The sequence below is a fragment of the Theobroma cacao genome, chromosome 1 (assembly GCF_053813885.1).
Source record: "Theobroma cacao isolate CCN51 chromosome 1, ASM5381388v1, whole genome shotgun sequence".
NCBI classification, from domain to species: Eukaryota; Viridiplantae; Streptophyta; class Magnoliopsida; order Malvales; family Malvaceae; genus Theobroma; species Theobroma cacao.
The window spans coordinates 38712389-38732936 of NC_142639.1; the positions used below are offsets into that span (position 1 = coordinate 38712389).

Here is a 20548-nt window from a genome sequence, read left to right on the forward strand (position 1 = left end):
TACAAATATATAAAAATTCTAATTATATTGACTGAATTTCATTAAAAATATTTTTATTACAAATATCAATAAGATTTATTTAATTTATTAATAAGAAATTTAATTGTACATGATAATATATTTTTCTAAATTTATTAGCATTGATTAATGTACATGATAATATATTTAAGGTATCTTACTTGTGCTAAAAAATTTTGAATTGTATCTTTTTTACCATTGTAATTTGTAAGCAAACCAATAATAGAAAAAAAGAAAAGAAAATTGAAGTCAAGTTTTTTATGAAAAATGGGAAAGAAATGAAAACTTATTTCTTTATTATTGACTTGGAATAAATGGTTTATATAAATTTTGGAAGTACTATTCTAAATAAAAGAGGCAAATATCGTTTTTCCAAGAGAGGAAGGGGCAAAGCGGGAAAGCAATCTCTCATTCTTCAATCCGTGACCGTTGGGCACTTGGGAGAATCAAAACTTTGGATCAACGGACACTGGGGTCCTCCACAGAACGTACTTTTGCAGAAACAGCTGAAGTTTTCCAAAAACAGTGTAACGAGAATAAAATAGTAACGTCAAAATGACTAAACTGTCCCTGATTTCCCCCCATCGACCCTGGCTGATAGGTCCCAAAATCTAGATGGCTAGATATGGTGTTGGATTTCATTATCAACACCGAAAGAGATGGCGAATGTGTCAATTGCAAAACAAAATAAAGCACCAAAAAGTTTTGTGACCGTCTGATACGAGGCAATCAGATGCTCCATCAGGTTTTAGATGAGATGGTCTGAGGTTTGATGCAGAGGGTGTCTTGACACTAGTGGGTCAGGTGCAGAGGATTTTTTTCCTATTTTTTGAGGTTAACATTTTTGTATGCTTCATTCATATTTTTTTTTTGGCAGCTAAGCTGGCCAATAATGAAAACTTGTACTATATATTGATTTATATATGAAAAGATCTGATTTGATTTGTTCTTGGCATTTATGTTTTGGGGGAGCAGCATTCTCTGTTTTAAATGCTCTTTCTTTCTTATTCCCAAATGGTAATGCCACATTTGACTTTTACCATCATGTCTGACAAAAAGGTAATAAAATAACATACAAAGGGAAAAAAAGTGACAAATTTTTTCTTTTACCAAAGTTGAATGGGGGATTTGTTAAGGATATTCTTTTTTAGTGCTTACCAGTGAAGGACACACAAGCGTAACAGAATACTTCCAAATTATTAGAGCAGTTACAAACCTATCATAAATGAAGAAAGGAAAAATGATGCCCTAATTGAAATATTCAGACATAATACTTAAAAAAAATTTTGAATTATTTTTTATTATATTAAATTAAATTTTTATATTTTTATTTCGAATCAAATAAATTTTTATAATTAATAGTTGATTAATTATTTTTATTTAAAATATTATTTATCTTTTTATATCACTTGGTATTGACATTACATAAAAAATGACGATATGATTATGTGATATTTTTCATCATTATGTGAATATAAAATAACAAATTATATTTTTAATAATAATAATTAATTAACTATTAATAATAAAGATTTACTTGAATCGAATTTAAATTGTATGAGTTTAATTGAATGTAATATAAGAATAATTTTTATTTAAATTTATTTAATAATTTTAAAAAAATTTAAAACATTATGTCAAATATTTTATTACCAACAGTAATGCTAATTTAAAAAATAAAAAAGTAACAATTACACAAACAATAATAAATTTAAAATATTTGTTAAAGCGGTCTAATGCTGCGATAACCAGCGGCAACGCATTGGACGCAGTGCACAAAGTAGCAAAGGTCAACTGAGAGCGCACTTGATTTTTAGCACACGAGTGCGTTGCGCTAATCAGAATTTAGACTTGTGCAGAAACAAAATGATGGAGAGCAGGGCCCTAATCCCTAAATCATCTGTACAGGCCCAAAGACTTTGACTTGTAAGTAGCATTTGACCGACGCATCAACACTGGTTTGATAATTTTCAGTCCTTAAGAGAATCATTGATTTTGTGAAACATATTTCTTCTTTTCTGTTCTAATAAGAAAAAGTGCATTCCTTGAAGGGAATTGTCAAAGCCATGCCACTTAAGGCTGGGCAGAAATGAGCTGTAGCCAATCCTGCCTCTTTTCCTTTCCCTTCTTTCTTTCAATTTTTTTCTTGGAAAGAATAAAGGTAATTTGCTAGAATTATTATTATTACATGACATTAAACTTAGGACACGTGGACCGCTTTTCCTTGGTCTGTATAAAACGACTAATTCAAAGCAAAACATCAGAGTCACCAACGTGGAACAAGGGCGAAAATGGGGTGTCCACATCCTGGAAAATTCAGTTGATGTTGAGAACTCGTCAATACAAAGCTGAAGAATATTTCATTTGATAGTTTCTCTTTTCTTTGCGTTCAGTAAAGACTATAATAGTAGTGCTTTTCAGGTCACTTGAATCTTCAAAGGGTCTCTAATGGAATATCTCAAAGGAGAGAATCTTTCAACTTCTTTTTGGGTTTAATATTCCCAAATATATGCTCATACAAAACAGAAAAAAACTATATATATATATATATATATATATATATATGTAGATGTTTAATTTTGACTAATTATTATTTTTTTGAAATGTTGTGTTATAGAAAAATTACATCATAAGTGTTTCAAGCGTAAAAAACTAAAAACGTTCGAAAATGTTTCAAATGTAAAAACAAGCAGAGGTGTTCCAAGTGTGGAAATGCCTAGGGCATTTTAAATATGAAAACGCTCAAGAATGTTTCAAGTGCAGAAATATCTGCACTCAAAGGTATTCCAAGTGCAAAAATGTTCAAAGACATTTCAAGTGTGAAAACGCTCGGGGGCATTATAAGCGTAAAAGCACCCAATATTGCTCTAATCTTTCTCTCTACCACCTCTAAGATATTCTGAGTCATTTATTGCAACACATCATCTATTCCTATAAGAAGAATCCTCTACAATATATATATATAAAATCTGAATTTGCAGTACGACAAGGCTCCTTTTGCCCTCCAACATAGTGATTGCCACACTAAGCTTAGTCTTAATTTTTTTTTTCAGGGCCTAGAAATGGTATTTTATTGGATGACATAAATGGTGGTGAAGAAGATGAAAAAGTCAAAGAGGAAGTGGGAATGGAGACACCATCCAAAGTGGGGGAGCAAGTGTGGCTTTTTGAAAAAGGCAAAGTTATTATTCAAAGATATTTCACCCCTTTTATTCTTTTTCTCCCTCCTTTTTGGGTTTGCTTGGAGGGATGCCCTTTGCCTTTTATATATTAATGAGTATATAAATTATTTTGACTTGAACTCTATTATTTGATGCATTAAATTATTGAAATGTACATAGGGTCAAGGGTATAAATCACTAGACACGGACATATGGAGTTCCACTCAAAGGAATTGTAGGCAGATTTTCAAAAATATAAGTAGCCAAATTGTATCCATCCCTTTTTTGTTCTGCACATGCATCTACCAAATTGCTTTTTATTATGATTGAGAATTTTTCCCCAAATGTCGTACTCATAAGTCATAACCTTACGCTAAAGATACGATTCCGCTCCAAATAGAGTATTAAGTTGGGAGAAAGTCTCATATTAATGGGTTAGGCACATCTTCTTCCTTCTCCACCCCACTCACTCAGCTTCGCCCTGGGCCGTTGCCTAACACGGATTGGCTAGGCCCAGGGCCTGAAAACTACCCCTCTTTTGAAAGGATTTGGGTAGAAACTACGTATGGCTCAATGTTTGGTGACAAACCCGGACTCAAATCGTGAACATATATTTGGGCTTAGCCCAATACTATAGTTTTGGAACACCAGAATTTTTATGGCTGCAATAAAAAAGAGGAAACGAAAGGAATTCTGAGGTTTTAGGCACAAAAAGAGTTCAAAAACTCAATTCCAGAACAGTATCAAAATACATTTATAGAGCAGTAGAAATCTTCCAGGTCTGACATAAAAAGGCATGTTTATCTATAGCCACCTGTGAGAAGTCTTGGAATCTGAATCTTGACAGAACTAACAATGTAATTGCTGAGTGCATCTACATCCTGAGCCAGCTTACCATGGATCCTGCTACTCCTTTCCATCCAGAGAAACTAGACACAAGCAGTCCGTGGCACTTTAAGGATGACCACTAGGTCCTTTTAGCAGCTTGATTCAATTGAATTTTCGTACCAGCATCGAACAGTACTATGAATACCAGAGAAATGCAGCACTTTAGTTCACAGCTGCCTGTAGGAGTATGACCAAAGTAAATTATCTCTATCTTCAACTTCTTGTTTGCATAGACGCACAGATTGTTTGCAATTGGGATTCTCCAAAGTAGAGAGCTTGGAAAGAGTGGGCAGATTATTTAGTATAGCCATCCAGGCAATCATGGCATGCTTGGGGATGTTGTAATGAAACCATAAAATTCTGCCTCTTTCCACCCCAGCCATTTTCAGCTCCCAAATCTGACTGGCATCAGAAGACGTGAGCTCCATAAGAGAATCAGCTAGAGTTCTGAGTTAAAGGATGCTCGCTATTGTTTTACGCTTTTAACTAGAAGATACTTAGATTGTTTTCTAGTACTACAAACATCGGAAACCAAATTAATTCCAGTTTGTCCAAGGTAGTTTTGTCTGGAAAAAGCTGCAGTGTAATCTGGAGACATCGAAGGTGAATCTTTCTTTCTCCACTGGATTTTAGAAAGTCTAATACTAAATTTAAGCACTCGAGTGATTTGACACTCACTTCACATTGACAAATGTAAAAAGAATCCTTCTTATGTCAAAAACAATCATCAAGCAAGATTTCTTTGCAGGACTCTAAATGATGGGTTTGACAGCAGTGGCAGAAGTCTTAACCTTTGTGAACTTTGCTAAATGGTGTTGCCAGGTATATGACAGAATAGAAGAGAAAATTAAATGGTGAACTAGTTTTACTTTTCAAAAAAAAAAATGGTGAACTAGTTTTATCCATTTGACCATTGAAACCTAGCACCAAACAAGTGGTAACCAACTATCATTTTGCGAAGCAGGATATGAATTAATTAATCACTTAAGGAGATACAGAAATTTAGACTCACAAATAGAATTCATCTTGGTTCGTAATTCAGCTATTGAAATGACCCAATACCAAGGGTCCATAGTCTATTATGGATTTCGAACATTCAATACGAGGGAAAAGCCAATTTGACATGGCACCCGCTGTATTGTTATTCGTCAAGTCACATGGATATTATTTTCTTCCAGGTATGTATGGTCCAGTCACCAGTGAATTTTGGCTAGAACCTTGAAGATAAAAAAGTCAAATCCCAACTGGAAAGAATGGATTTGGAGACTAAGTTTTTAATAAACCAGGGAAATAAGTGAGCTGAAACCAACAAGAGAATAAAACTTGAAACCCCAAATTCTAGCTAGACGCCCTTTGTTGCTGATGATTTGTTGCCACTAACTATCATGGCCAGTGAGCCTTCGTTATCACCACCTGGCAATTAGCTAGACAGACAGAAGGTGAGAGAAAACTTTGAGGAGAGAAGGGAAAAATGGAAAAAAAATGGAGGAAAAGAAAGAAGAAAAAAAAAAGGGCACAAATGGAGAAATGAATACGAAAAAAGGGGGGTTGGGGAGAAAGGGGGAAAAGCTTAAAGCCTAAAAAGGGGAAACCAAAAAGAAGAACAAAACAAGAACAACAGTAATAATTCTTTCTATTTGAGTAAAATAACGTTATAAGGGCTCTCTTTCGCGGAAGAAACAGTTAAATTTTGGATAAAATTGATTTGAATTAATAGGAACATTATTGGTATATATAACCCAATCATTATATGAGATTGATATGAATTATAACGACGTACATCACTCTTATGACTGTCCTTTACTTTGATTTTTCTTATCAACCACACGTAACAGATTGAGATTGGCATTTGCAATAGCACTCAACATGGGTTCAAATCACGGGCCTTTCCAACTGATGGGGAAGTAGCTATATAGCATTGAAAAATTTTTGCTAAGATCAAGTTTAAACTTTAATGTACTGTCATCCATTCAATTAGTACTTGAATGTAACCCTATTCGGAGATACCGTTAAGGTACTTAACATCCTGTTCAAAGTGCATTAACCACATGGAACAGATTGGCATTGGCACCCGACAAGATTTCAAATCATGGGCCCTTTCCAGCTGATGGGGAAGTAGCTAGCTTGCAATATCGAAAGTTTTTGCTATGACGAAATGAAGCCATGCCAGCATACGATTCCGGGATATGTTTAGAGGTCAAGTTAATACATTAATGTACTATACCATCGATTCAGTTACTAGATTGTAACCCCATGAAGAGAGAGCTACTATTTAGGTACTTAAGATCCTGTTGGACATGCAATAAAAAGATTTTTTTGGAGTCTTGGTCAAGCTATATACACAAAACACACCAATCATTCACGGGAAAATTGTGGCCTCAAGGCTTCAAGAATTCGTCAAACACGGGCCCAATAAACATCTTTTCTCTCTCTAGAAAACAAGGGTACTACTAAAAGCTAGTCTCGAAAATCATGAATTAAAAGCAAAGCAGAAAGGGTTTTACTTTATGTTTGCAAAGGTCAAAAAGATCCAATTCCCCAAAAGGCACTTCTTTAGGGGACAGCATTTTCATACGACTGCTTTTTCAACAAGATGAATATGAAAATAATTACTAAGAAAAAAGAGACGAAAATAAAAAAAGAGAGAAGGATAAGTATCCAAATCCAGTGATAGAATGTAGGTACATTAATGCTGTTACTCTCAAGGTACAATGCACATACAAGTGATACAAGTAGGGAGTATTAAAAAAAACCTGACATTTGTTTCCTAGATTCCTAACCAGGATTTTAAAACACAAAACTTTCACCGCTATAAGCGTTAAGAGAAGTTGTCCATGGGTAATCCTTCTGGTGAGCATGTGAACAGTAATGTGATTGTTGGTCAATGTAGGGGTGCTGGCAAGGACAAAGAGGGCGGAGGAGTTTTAGATGATAAATACCGGTGTGACAAGCTACTGGGATACGTGTTACCTAAGGCCTACAGGCCCTAGATAAACTCTCCTCTGCCAATCTTTCTAATCAACTGTTTCTTCGTGTGTTCTGTTCCTCAGCATCCAAGAGTAAAGCAAGAGCAAATTATGGAAAAAGTATGATGGGAAATGTTAAAATTTTACACCTCGTTTTGAACACTAATTCCCTAAAATGTACTGAAGAAGCACAAACATAGGGAAAAGCTCCCTTCCTTCAAATGATAGTTACTTGGTAATTAAAGCATGTGCTTTACTGCACGAAGTTCCTTAACCCTGTTGTAAGGAACACAAATACCGTGAGAAGTAAGCACACATCTCAATCCCTGGAGGAGAAACCCATCACTCTTTAAAACCCAGGAGGAGAGAAGAAAGCATTCGATGGAACAATTAAGCGTGTTATTTTACCAAATTTCAACACTCAACAGGGACAACTTGTTGATCAAATTTAGGGTTTTAGATAAGATGTCATGACAAAGCCAAGGCATGTGATGGGTTTCCTTTAATCAGACCCATGTCTGTGCCCACACTTCCATTGACACAGCTCTTATTTACAAAAGCTGTCATTGTCCTATCATGCTAACTCTACAAGACATGTAATATTTACAGTGAAAGGTCCATTATTCATTCCAATAGCACAAGCTTGCTAGCTAGAGAATCTAAATAAAGTAAAATATAACTGAGGTGTTCAAAATTATTACTGCATCATATTAAATTCAATACTTAAATGCACTTCCTTCACCATGCAAAGCAGGTAAAGGATAATACAGATCCAATTAGTGTACATCAATAAAGAAAGAAAGTTGATAAAGAGCCATGTGTGTTAAAGAAAATTAAACATCATTTCAAAGAATCACTCACGAATATAAAGTTCTTCCGAATTGGGTTGAGTAATAACTCCTCACTACAAGAAATATTTTTCATGGAAATTTGAAATTGTTAGAGAAAGGGCAAGTCTTTCTTTTCTGTTTACCTTTGGTCCTTTACCCAGGTCAAGCTTTGTTCAAAAAGGTTCATTTGAGGGAAGAGCCAAGCTCTCCACCTTGAAACCCTAGAGCAATGAAAAAGGAAGAAAGATAGGGATGGCGTTAAAAAGAAGAGAGTATGTTTACCAAAGTTCAAAGCCAGATCTGAAAAACACCAGAAACAGACAGATCAGATACAGGAAACCATCATGGGAAGGATCTACCTAATGATGAACCAGAAAGGAGGGTTAGGACTGACAAAAACACCATCATAGCATCGCAGAAAAAAGGAAAAACAAAAAAAGAGTAATGATGAAACTTTTATCCAGATGATGAAAAAATATGGTCAAAACACTTCATCATTACACCAATCTGCACACAACTAACAACCTTAATTGCTGTAAAAACAAAATACCCAATGATCTAAAACAACCAAATTTTCCCAAAAGAGGAAACAAATAACAGCCAAAGTAATCATTAAAGCAGGAAACCAAACCTTTACATGCTGCAGTCCATGATCTAGAATCTAGCCTTTGCTACAGAGTGCCGTATGGAAGCAATAATTGGGGGGAATGAAGCCTGGTCCGACGGCACTAGCACAAGCTCAATCCATTAAAACCATAATCAGATCCATAGGAGCAAACTAATGCAAGAAAATGGATTAAAAGAAAGTGTCCTCGAGCCAGACAACATTCCCCTCAAAAGAGTAGCTCCTTGGCACATCCGAATTAAAGCTATATCTTCAAAAGACTTTTCTCATAAATTGTTGGTTGCAACTAAGTGGTTTGTTTATGTGTTTCTCTGATACTCTTATCTCTTTATCCCCCAAGAGTCTCGCCTGTCTTCAAGGGGGACGAGACAGTGAGCGAGACAGAGATAGGGAAAGAGAGAGAGAGAAAGAGATGGGAGAGTTGTGGTGTTGGTGTTGGGTGATCATGAGATGATGAAGAGAATGATATGGGTGCGGGGGGGTTTTTAAGATGAATAAAAAGAGTGGAAAGCCAACGTTAAAAAAGACAAAACATAGCTGCAGACTCGACCCTACCAGCTGTTTTCTCAGTTCCAGAAATGACCACGACCCCATGCACTCTAATCTCTCTTTCTCTCTCCTTCTCTCTACTTTGGGTGTTATACCTATGTACCATAAAACCATTTTTTTTAAACCCTTATCAACCGTTGGATTCTCTTGATGATTACGATGTTAAGTGGAGTGAGAAATTAGCACATTGGAGCAAAACCCACCATTAGATTCAGGGGCATGATGGTTGATGGTGTCATCAAAACACATAAAGGAACTAGTGAAAATGTAGTGTCTATTCGTTAATGTAGCCTAGAAATCCTGAGCCCTTTCCTTAAGAACCGTAGGATTTGTGAGATTTTGTACAATGATGTTACAGAGACTGTACTGCGATAAAAAAAACTATAATGATGACATAAATAATTGAATAGAAAAGGAATCAAAGCAAAGGAAGGCCTAAAAGTGAGTCAGAGGAGTGGTTGAGTTATTGAGCTGCCCGATAATGGAAAACACATTTAATATCTCACACTTTTTAGCATTTAATATTTTTAAATAAATATAATAAAACATACTTCAATTTTTGAACTTGAAAAATTTTTTAATTTTAAAAATGCTGTATTTTTGTTTTCTCATGAAGGAAGGGACCCTCGTCTGGCGTGTCACTTTTGGGAATGGCGAGGAATTCGAGGCGATGACCGACAGATAGGGTCAGGGTCCACGCTTTCCTTTTCACCTTTGCCTTTTTACCCATCCCAACTATTTGGCTAAGGTCAAAGTGACTTACGTTTTCACTTTGCTTTGTTGATTTTTGATTATTCCCTTTGGCTAACATTAAGGCATTCATTTACAAAATTATAAAAACCCAGAAATCATAAGTAATTGCTTTTGCCTCCAAATCTTTTGTTAATCATTATGTCTATAATTATAAACCTCTAGTAATTGGCAAATACAACAAATTTGGTTGTTGAAGCTAATTTGAAATAGCTACTCAAGGTAGTACATAAGTAGTCAGACTTATGATCCACCGCCCATTCATTAAAATTAAGTAGCTGTCACATCAGTTTGAGAAAGAGAAAACCTAATCGAGAGGGAGGGGTTGGGTTGTTCTGCGGTACACTAGTTCTATTTGTATTAACAAAATCGAGGATATAACTGTTAGATTAGATGTGGAAAAACAATCAAAATGTTCATAAATTACAAAAGCTATGGAATCCCATTTTGCATTCATGTTATAATCATTGTTTACATACAAAGGGAATTGACAACACCAATCTGATCTTCCCTCTGGGAAAAGGCATTGGAGCTTATGGCTAGAATACCATGAGAGAGCGCTCCAATTTGCTCCTTCAGAAGAAAAATTTTGGGAAACAAGTACTCGGCTGTTGTCCCCATATGTGGCCACGCATACCAAAAAGCAGCAGCATTCAAAATTAACCTTGCAAAGCTTGGGCTACTACCACTATTAAATTTTGTTACTTTGGTAAAACAAATAGTGCCTTTCATGAGATTATGATGTCTTTGGATTCTTGGAAAACATACATTACTTTCTGGGTGTCAGGATAAAGACTTAGCGAAACTGGTATCATTCTGCAGTACAGGTAGCTCCGCGAATTAATGGGTTCGGTTTTCTTTTCTGGCAGGGCCATTTTCATCAGTCTCTTTCATTTCTCCCCTCCGACTAAAAAATATTGATCACCTAATTTAGGCAAAGTTTGACAAAATACCAAACCAATTATCGAAAAAGATGCCCCCCTCTCCTCTTTTCCAAGATTTTCAAATGCAAAGTGATTATTCAAATGATATAAAAACAGGAACACTGATATGTTCATATATCCAAAACAGTGCATGCTAGATCTTGGTTTGGCACACTTCATTTTACAAGTAGTTGTCCGAGATTTGGGGTTAATTTGGCATATATATTTGAAGTTGAAGGTGACGAGCTGAGGGGATGTACTGTGGTTTACGGTGGTGAACATAGAAAGTTAATGTCATTATACTGCAACTTGCTGCCGCTCCTAGCTCCATGTACTGTTCCCTTTGCAGAGTATTATGAGACACTGCTCCCATAATTAATAATCAGGTAATTGGGGAAAATATAGCTGGCAAATATGACAGTAATGCTTCTTTGTACATTTCCAGATGTCAATTAAATTCCACGTGCACCTAATCCCACAGAAAATGCTACCCCATTCAGAATTAACAACCTCATCCGCTTTAGCTAGTGGGTACAATAAATTCAAACAAATCTCTGGAAAAACAGCAAGCATATTAATTATGGCTTTGATCAAATGGAAAGTAAATGTTTAAACAAGCTGAGAAAAACCCAAAGTATCTGTCTTGAAGGTAATTGGAAGGTTGATGGGAAAACAGCGTTGGCGCTTTGTTTGAACACTGTATGCTCTTTGTTTTTATTTAAAGGGAGTGCCCGGGAGATGTGCTGCCATGCTCTATATCCTCCACAGCAAAGGCTCCACCATTCTCTCTCTCTCGACTGTACATCAGAGTGACAAACGGAGAGGACGATACTGGCTCCAGATTTCAACGCTTTACAGTCTTGAAAATTGTGTCAAAGAGGGAGAGAGAGAGAGAGAGAGAGAGAAAGTGGGAAAGAAACAACACGTAAATGTCAAATCCTGCATCTCCCGCCCAGGTTGTCGAGTCTGCAATTATATAATAATCAATGACCTTTGCAATGCATAAATTTTGCATTACCAAAACCAAGCAAAATTTATAAATTAAAATAAGAAAAAAAAATTGAAATTCAAAGCTAAGTGCCACATATTGCAATCTTTATGTTTTTTTTTTGAATTTTTTTTCTCTTACTGGCCTTAGCTTGGGTTTCTAGGTTCTACCAACACTCCGACCTGGCTGACTTACATGTTCACACTTCTCCATATGCATGGTCACGTGCTCTCTCTCTCTCTCTCTCTGAGGCCTACGCCATTGAGAAAAGGTGAAGAGGAGCAGTTGAAAAGGAGGTAAAGTTTAAGCAAACTTTAGGAGCTTTTTGCTACTCGAGTCAATTTGGTGTCTGAATCGAGAAAGGGAGATACTCTATAAAGCAAAACAAACGTACGAAGGAAAGAGAGAGCTTACGTGGGTTTGTATTTGTTGATTGTAGAAATTTCAGTAGACAAAAGCATTTTCAGTCGTTCCTACACTCCTCCACACAAGCCCCTATAACTTCAAACAAAAATAATCTTTCCTTGGTTTAAATATTTAACTTACTACTAGTATTAAAAATGATTGTACTGCTTGTTTCAAATTACACCCCCCCCCCCCCCCCCCCTAATTAAACTACTTCCTTATAGGCTGTAGCATTGTAATTAGTGAAAGTTGTGAGTACATAAAGACCTCTCTGTTTGTTTTGTTTGTTTTCTTCTCTTTATTTTCTTCCGCGCTGCACTACCAGCGTCCACCTCATTCTCCTTTTCCTTTCTGTTCCTCCTGCTGGTTTCAAGCCCACCCGCAGCATCCTCACCCCTTTCATTAATATTTAATATAAAAAAAATATAAGAAGAGAAAGAAAGAATCGCTACCCCATATTCAACTAAGATTAATTTGCATTGTTATCTTGGAAATTCTGCAGAGGTTGAATAAGTGAAAACCTATTGACTCTCTATTGTCAATGGACAAATTCACAACTCGGCATCATGCCAATCTTGGAGATGAGGAGAAAACAAGCTAAGATCTTACTTAAATCAAGTAAATGGTAGAAAGGTTTTAAGGTTAATTTTTCATACCCAAAAGTAAAGGGTTCAATACGGACCAAAAGTAGACAGGGAGCAAGAACAAGCAACCAGCATGAGTTTGCCAAAGAGGTAATAGTAGACATCAAGTCTTTTTCTTTTGTTCATTTTCTAGCCCACTCTCAAGATACCTGTTTGATCACGGAGTGCCAGCCCACATTTGCTAATGGCTCAAAAACAAACATGGGGGAATTTTGACCACTTCTAATCAGACTAATGGCAAGCCTATGGGCCTTGGCTTGTGCAAGTTTCGCCCAAAGGGTAGACGAGGAGGAGGCAATATCCATCCATTATCCGGCCCATAGCAGTCGCTGTGAGTGTCATCGAAAGCTGACAAGTGTAATACTTATCATCGGATGCATTAATCATTAAGGTGACATCTTTCGACCACGACGTCTTCAATGAACTTCATGCCATTCTAAAAAGTAAAAACCATCACCGCAACTTGCCATTGCTTTGAACTTCCTTAAACTCAAAGCGACAAACTCCTTGACTACGACTGCAATTTAATCCTTTCTATCTTTCCCCATCTCCAGGATTAAGGCTATCAACATACCAAAACACTAAAGTCTAAATTGGACCTGTTCTATCCGACAAGGTCAGGCCCATCCCACTCATTTTCTGCCATCTTGACCCGGTAGCCGTCTTCGCTGGGAGTCTGGGACCTTTGATCTTTACCAATGTGGCAAAAAAAGTACCAGCTTCCTCAAATAAGTGTAACTCCCTTGACCCGTTTAATTAACATCCCTTGTTATAATCCTTAACTTTGCCACTCCAAGGTTATCGATTGGTTCATTGTTTCAATCTTACCCAGACGGAAGAAAATGCTTACTAATCAAGCAATGATAGCGCGCCTCGCCTAATACAAATAAAGTTTCAAGTCATTATCAAATACAGTCTTCATCACTATGTTGCCACCCCTTCCCTTCTTTTTTCTATGTTTCCATCTAGTCTTAGAAGACTAAATTCATCTAACCTCATTAAAGAGTTTATGCTAGTTTAAAGCAAGGTTGAATTTTGATAAAGGTGAAGTCCTCCTTCAAGTGTATCGTTTACGAGGGATTGAAGGTTTAGCCACCCAATCCGTAGCGTCCAATTGTTGACGGATTGGACAAAATTTGAGAGAAAATGATTTGCAAATCAAAATCTCTACAATGTTTGAAGCAAAAACCATCATTCCCAACATTCCCTTTAGATAATGTATATATGATCCTAATGACCTCTAATTGTACATATGTGGGGTACTTTAAATGTCTCTTTCTCATTGGCTCTCCATTAAAATACTCAAGCACCTAGATTGATATCAACTGAAACCAAATGTTTATTTTGAAAATCCAACATTGATTACCCAAATGTTATTTTTTTTTAACTTAGAAAATTCAATAAAGAAGAAACTATGTTCTTCTGGCTTGTAGTTGGAATTTCGATTTCCTCTTTGATGGTCTTAAATGAAAAAGGGAAAAATCCCTTTTGCTGGTAGCACGTGGCAAGCAAGTAGGGTGTAGCAAAAAGCAAAGTGAGCACACACCTGTACTTGGAAAACGTTGTCCCCACAGGCAGACTCCCAATTAGCTACGATATCGAACAAAACTGGGGCACGTGTCCTCTGTATTAAAACCACAAATTTCTCGACACGTCACCGGAAGGAAACTAAAACTCCAAACAAGGAGGCGACGTAAGCGGATGCGAAGTTTTGACCGATGGCAAGTGGCGATTGCTGGTTGGAGGACGTGTGACAGGTGAAAGGTACTTGTCCCAAGGCAACTGGTTTTATTGGTGAAGAATTTTTCTTTGATTTTATTTAATTGTTTCTCTTAAATAAAGGGGAGAGTTTTCCAAAATTGTTTTTTATTATGGAGAATCAAAGTTGAGTACGTTGAGATTGTGCTTTTTGACAGCAACTAAACATACCCGCTCATCTGGCTCGAGCTGAGTTAATCAATGGCTCAGCTGAGGACTCGAGCCTTGACAGTTCCTGTGAAGAGGAAGACGGAAAAACCAATGAGGTGAAGAAAATTAAGACGGTATGCAATTGGGCAAGAAATGTGGAAAAACGATGATGATCATGGCAGGTTTCTCCAACGAACAAGGATGCATAGTTGGTTGCAATATATATATAATTAAAAGATGGGATTTGATTATAAATGGTGGTGGAACGTGATTCATGTAGCCGACACTTTAGGATTAAAAAGCAAGGCGAGATGAAGTTGTGATGATGATGATGCTGACAAGGCAGATTTTAATATTGTAACCACAATGAATTAGAATGCCAAATCTCTAAAATGTGAAGTGATGCTAACACATGATTATAATGTAAAAAAATACTAAGCTAGCTAGCCACAAGGGCTAACAAAGAGGGCGGCTAGGACTTGACGCCGACATGAAACCTTATTTCTTTTTTTCCTTATTAGCTTTAATTTTCATCGCAGCTGAACTTACCCGCAGGTTAATCAAATAAAAAGATTCAGCAGGAAGAGAAAAAAAATTAGAAGAAAAAGGAATTATGGAAAGGAAAATTGGGTAATGTTAACAAGGCCGAAGAGGAAAAGCACTATACGTTATCACTTATCAGATCCCATAGAGTTGGGATATAAAGCAAAGATAGCAATTAGAAATCCAGTCAGACTCAAAACCAAGACAGATACTCTGGTTGCGTACAGGCTTTATAAGTACAAGCTCATCCAGGAGGTACAAACGTCTAAAAACCTTCCCTTTCTTTAACCACTGTCTAGTAGTACTTACCAGGTTGTATATGAAGGACAAAGATTTGCAGCAGGTTAGGAAGAATAATTCTGGCAAAAGATGTTAGATGGGGAAGAATATACTCAGGAGATGCCAGAGCCCTTTGCCAGCATGAATGAAGTTACAACTACCAAAAAGAAGAAGAACAAGAACAAGAGGAGGTTCAGCGATGAGCAAATCAAATCGTTGGAATTGATGTTTGAATCCGAATCGAGGCTTGAGCCTCGGAAGAAGGTTCAGGTGGCTAGAGAGTTGGGTTTGCAGCCACGACAGGTTGCAATATGGTTCCAGAACAAGAGAGCTAGGTGGAAATCAAAGCAGCTTGAAAAAGATTACGGTATCTTACAGGCCAATTACAACAATCTAGCGTCCAAGTTCGAAAGTCTAAAGAAAGAAAAGCAGGCCTTAGTGATTCAGGTATGTACTAGTTACTTAATTCATTGGTTTGCACAGAAAGAAAGCAATGAACGAGGCTAACAAAGATTTTTTTTTTTTGTACTCTTAATTAACAGTTGCAGAAGCTGAACGATTTGCTCAAGAAGCCAAAAGAGGAAGGCCAGTGCTGCGGACAAGTTACAACAACGAATAGCATCGACGGAGACTCTGAAAAGGGAGAGGCTGTCAAGTCTGATTCTGAAGGGCAGCTCAGTTTATCGATGGAAAGATCGGAACATGCACTAGGAGTCCTGTCGGATGATGATAGTGTCATAAAGACAGACTACTTTGGACTTGAAGAAGAGCCCAGCCTTATAAACATGGTGGAACCAGCTGATGGTTCTTTAACATCTCCAGAAGATTGGCGCAGTTTTGATTCTGTTGGTCTTTTCGATCAGTCCGGTAGTGGTTATCAATGGTGGGATTTTTGGTCTTGAACAAATGAAATAACAAAAAGTATGGAGGAAAATGTATGCAAATAATCTTCCTTTTGTACACAGCCCACGAGAGCGTTGGGGCAAAGTAGCAAGTAGGGGACATGGGAGAGGGGAACACTTCAATATATCACTGAATTTAGATGAAGAGAACTAGGTTTTGCGGTCTGAGAACATATGAATTCAATTCATCCTTTGTCTAAAATCTAACTTCAGCTTCCCTGGTGTGTACCACTTTCGGCCAGGAAGCAGAAAATTGGAGTTCACTGTTTACTCTGAAATCATGGGCAGTAGGACTTAGGCAGGCCTTCAAAGTGTTCTTATGTATGCTGAAAGAACGGAAATGAAAAATATGTAGATGTTTGTGTTGGAATGGGGACTGAGAGACCGAGAAAGGTTGAACAAGGAGTTCACTCAAACATGACCTACGGTCATTCAGCTAGAACTTTGAAGGATGGCATCCAAATCCCTACTTTACAGAATCCAATTTTCTTTCTATTTTCTTTGTCTCCTTGTTGTTTTAGTGGTGGTGTCTTGTTGTTTGCACAATTGTTTCATCCTGCAAGAGATTCAATGGGACTGGTTGGGCAATAAGGAAAAAGAATAATCAGTAAACGATAAGTAGTTTTATTGAACCCAATGAGGATGACAAGTAGCTTAGACTTATCATCCTACAATCTTCAAATGCAGTTGTCTATGAATTGATGCTATGTTGATAGCAGAGAAGCTTCCCCTGTCCTCTCTGAATCTAAAACAGGACATATAGTATAATTCTTAGAAAGAATTAAAAGGGTAAATTCCTCAATCATTAGAGTATTTTCATTTTGGATGAACTAATTATTGGCTTCAGACCTTTTGAGGCCTAGCTATTAAGTTGTAAAAATCACAGTTCTTCAATGTAAATGATAAAAGATCCAAAATGCAACAGTCTGTGAAATCAATAGCTACGGAGCAAGTTGAAGTGATCAAAATCTCCTTGCCTAATAAGTGAAAATCCAGATTTTTTTTTTCGTGATGTCTTTGTCAGAGTATTATCTGAACTTGCTTCTAGATTTTAGGCCTAAAAGGATTCTCCAAGAACTGTCCAGACAAATGTAGACCTTAAAGCACCTGAAGAAACAAAATGGGAAGACAACCAGTATCTCCAAGTACATCCAATTTATGTTCTAGTATCAAGTATTACATTAGATTATTCAGCATTCCAGTCGAAGGTTGTTTTCAAACAACCCGAAACAATCACTGGAAGGAAGCTTGTTTGGACAAAGGACACTTCAAGCTTGCATCAAATGTCAAGTTGTGAAGTTTTGCCTCTCCTTTCCGATTAACTAGAACAACAAGCTTTGTCATTTAACTACTTGACTGGATATGACCAACAGCACAAGCAATGGCTTCCCAAATCTTAACTTTCCCAATTCCTTTTGTTCCTTTTTGACTGAAACCGCCTTAAGAGTTCTGTTAAAATTGGAATTCCACACTTTAAAACATAATTACAAAGAAAAACATATCTGTTCTGTTGTTTTATTTCAGCCTCCAGAATATTTTAGGCAGTAAGCCTCACTTACTACCTTAAATCACCTAGGTCATGCGTGAATTTAGTGAAAGAAATGTTCTTGGTAAAAAGATCACACAAAAGCACAGCTTAATACCATAACATAAAGCAGACCATGGTAAATAAGTAAATCAAATATCAATTTTACTTGAACAAAGATCAAGCAAAGTATGACCATGCTGTTCAAATTACAGCAGGAGAAGCTATCATTTTGTCAGAATGCCCAGTCAAGCTCCTCTATGAGATGCGTCCAGATGTTCTATGCGAAAACAAGGTTCAGGACTCCGCTGTGTTGACAGTCAAAGGCATTTTAAATGAAGAAATGAAGGCGTGCAGAGGAAATAAAAATGTAAATTTTAATCCACGACATTGAAAGTTTAACCAAAAACATGATTAGTTAATGACTTGTAAAGGGCAAAAGATAAACCTTCAATGTCAAGTTACTATATATTCGATAAAGTTTTAACTGCACTAAAAGATCATACCTCCTATCAGCATCAAGGATCTAAGCTTTCTTCACAGTGGAAAGTTTTCAGGACCACTTACCATTGGAATTGACCAAACATCATATGGTTGAGACATCATTCAAATCAAACAAACAGCAGATAAAGATAATGTTAAGAGTTAAAGCATGCATTGACTATAATCTTTTATTTATTATGTTTTTTGCTTCATTGTACTGGTTATTGAGAGTTTAATACCAGTGCTTATGAGGTGTCTTTGTGCATGGTTTGGTTAATAACACTTGTCTCTTTATGTTAATAGGTGTTAACCTTGTACAGTTTGTATAAATATTTTTGGTTCTTGTTGAATTAGAAGCATCGTTTATATAAAAAATTTTCCTCTCTTTTGTTCTCTATTTTTTCTTCTCCCTTGTAGAGCAGTATATGATATCTTCTGCTCTATTATGGTTTTATCTTCGTTTTCTCAGTTTCATTACATGTTATCAAAGCGATATAACCGATCTTTGAGCCACCTATAACCTTCTTTCTCACTTATCCATTGTTTACTCTTCATCAAGATGTCAACTTCAACTGTTACTCAGCAAAATGTACCTATTTTTGATGGTTCTAACTACCCTGTTTGGGCTGTGAAAATGAAATCATTCTTGAAAGGTGTTCACCTTTGGAATGTTTTTGACAATGATCTTGAAATACCATCATCTAGAGAAAATGCTACGTTAACATAGGTGAAGCAATATGAGAAGGATGTAGCAAAGAAATACAGAGCTTTATCCTTCTTACAATCAGCTGTTACAGAGTCAATTTTCAATAGGATTATAAGGTGTGAAATAGCTAAGCAAGTTTGGAGCAAACTTGAAGAAGAGTTCATGGGGTCTATCAGAAGCAAGTAGATGCATCTACAGAACCTTAGGAGACAATATGAAATGTTAAGAATGAAGGAAAGTCAGACTGCGCAAGAATTCATTGATATGGTGATGAAGCTGGTGAATCAAATTCAATTGATGGGAAAGTCTTTGATAGATGCAAAGGTTGTGGAGAAAGTATTCATCAGCTTACCAGAGAGGTTTGATGTTGTAGTTTCTTCTCTGAAACAAGTGAAGGATATTTCAGAGCTCTCAATCACTGATTTAATGAGTGCTCTTGAGGCTGATGACTAGAGGAAAGCTACCAGAAAGATTGAAAAAGCTGATTTAGCTTTTTCTGTTCGAATGAAAAGAAATGCTAATGTTGATACTTCAGCAAAGAAGAATTTGAGTGATGCAAAGGATTTGTAAAAAGGTAGCTCACAAGGAAGAAAAATACAAAATAGAAGAACCAAATTTCCAGTTTGTCCCTGTTGCAAGAAGAGGAGTCACTCTGAGTCATACTGCTGGTACAAGCCTAGTGTAAGGTGCAATCCATGCAAGTAGTTTAGACATGTGGAAAAGGTTTGTAAGAACAAACCTGAAGCAAAAGAAAAGGTTTCTTATGCTGTTGAAAATGTTGAAGTTTTAAAGCAACAACTGTTTATGGCTATTGGAAGCAATTCTTCAGATGATGTGCAGTGGCTTCTTGATAGTGACAGTTCTAATCATGTGACACGTAATCCTTCTTTGTTTACAGATCTAGACACTCATTACAGATCAAGAGTTAAAATAGGGAATGGTGTGTATTTAAATGCTGTGGGGGGAGGTACAATTGGAATTAACACTTCTTCAGGCCAGAGGTATGTTCATGGTGTACTTTTAATACTTGATATAGCACAAAATCTGCTGAGTGTAGGTTAAATGATGGAGAATAATTATATGTTTATTTTCAAGAATGATACATGTGTAGACACCTAAAAAATAAATGAAAAATTTAAATTATAATAAAAAAAAATATAAAGTAAAAAATAAAAAAAAAAGGCTAGGCGTACGCCCAGCCATCCTTTCCCCCAACCACCCTAAATGATGGGCCTCTGGCTACCAACTCCTTGGTGCCAGAACCCCATTGCCGGGTTGTCCAAATTTTTGGACAACCCGGCTGTTAAAAATTGAATTTGCAAAACCAAAGGGGAGAACAATCAAGAAGAAACTTTTTCAAAAAAAAAAAACCAAAAGACCTAAAATCTCTAGCAGCCGAAAACAACAACAATCAACAGCAACGAAAAATCTCAAACATTCAAAAAACAAAAAGAA

General features: G+C 36.6%; 1 protein-coding gene and 1 long non-coding RNA gene across 3 annotated transcripts; one reads left to right on the top strand and one right to left on the bottom strand.

The window, feature by feature from the left end:
- Nucleotides 1-7718: 7718 nt before the first annotated feature.
- On the bottom strand, nt 7719-8954 carry LOC18613919 (uncharacterized). 2 transcript variants are annotated; one of them, XR_016024282.1, is made up of 2 exons: nt 8495-8954; nt 7719-8163 (listed from the first exon to the last, which is right to left on the bottom strand). It is a non-coding gene; the product is annotated as an uncharacterized LOC18613919 (long non-coding RNA). The 2 variants fall into 2 exon arrangements; XR_001926707.2 differs by having other exon boundaries at nt 7719-8222.
- Nucleotides 8955-15373: 6419 nt separating this feature from the next.
- HB-12 (homeobox 12) lies at nt 15374-16398 on the top strand. Its single transcript, XM_018114424.2, has 2 exons — nt 15374-15924; nt 16020-16398. The coding sequence occupies exons 1-2, from the start codon at nt 15568-15570 to the stop codon at nt 16377-16379; spliced, it is 717 nt and encodes a 238-aa protein (XP_017969913.2). The 5' UTR covers nt 15374-15567; the 3' UTR covers nt 16380-16398.
- The last annotated feature ends 4150 nt before the right edge of the window (nt 16399-20548 follow it).

Excerpts from the sequence above, each read along its gene's own strand:
- HB-12 (XM_018114424.2), top strand. The coding sequence starts at position 15,568 with ATGTTAGATGGGGAAGAATATACTCAGGAGATGCCAGAGCCCTTTGCC. Across the intron at positions 15,925-16,019 it reads AGCAGGCCTTAGTGATTCAG|TTGCAGAAGCTGAACGATTT; the intron begins GTATGTACTAGT and ends CTTAATTAACAG.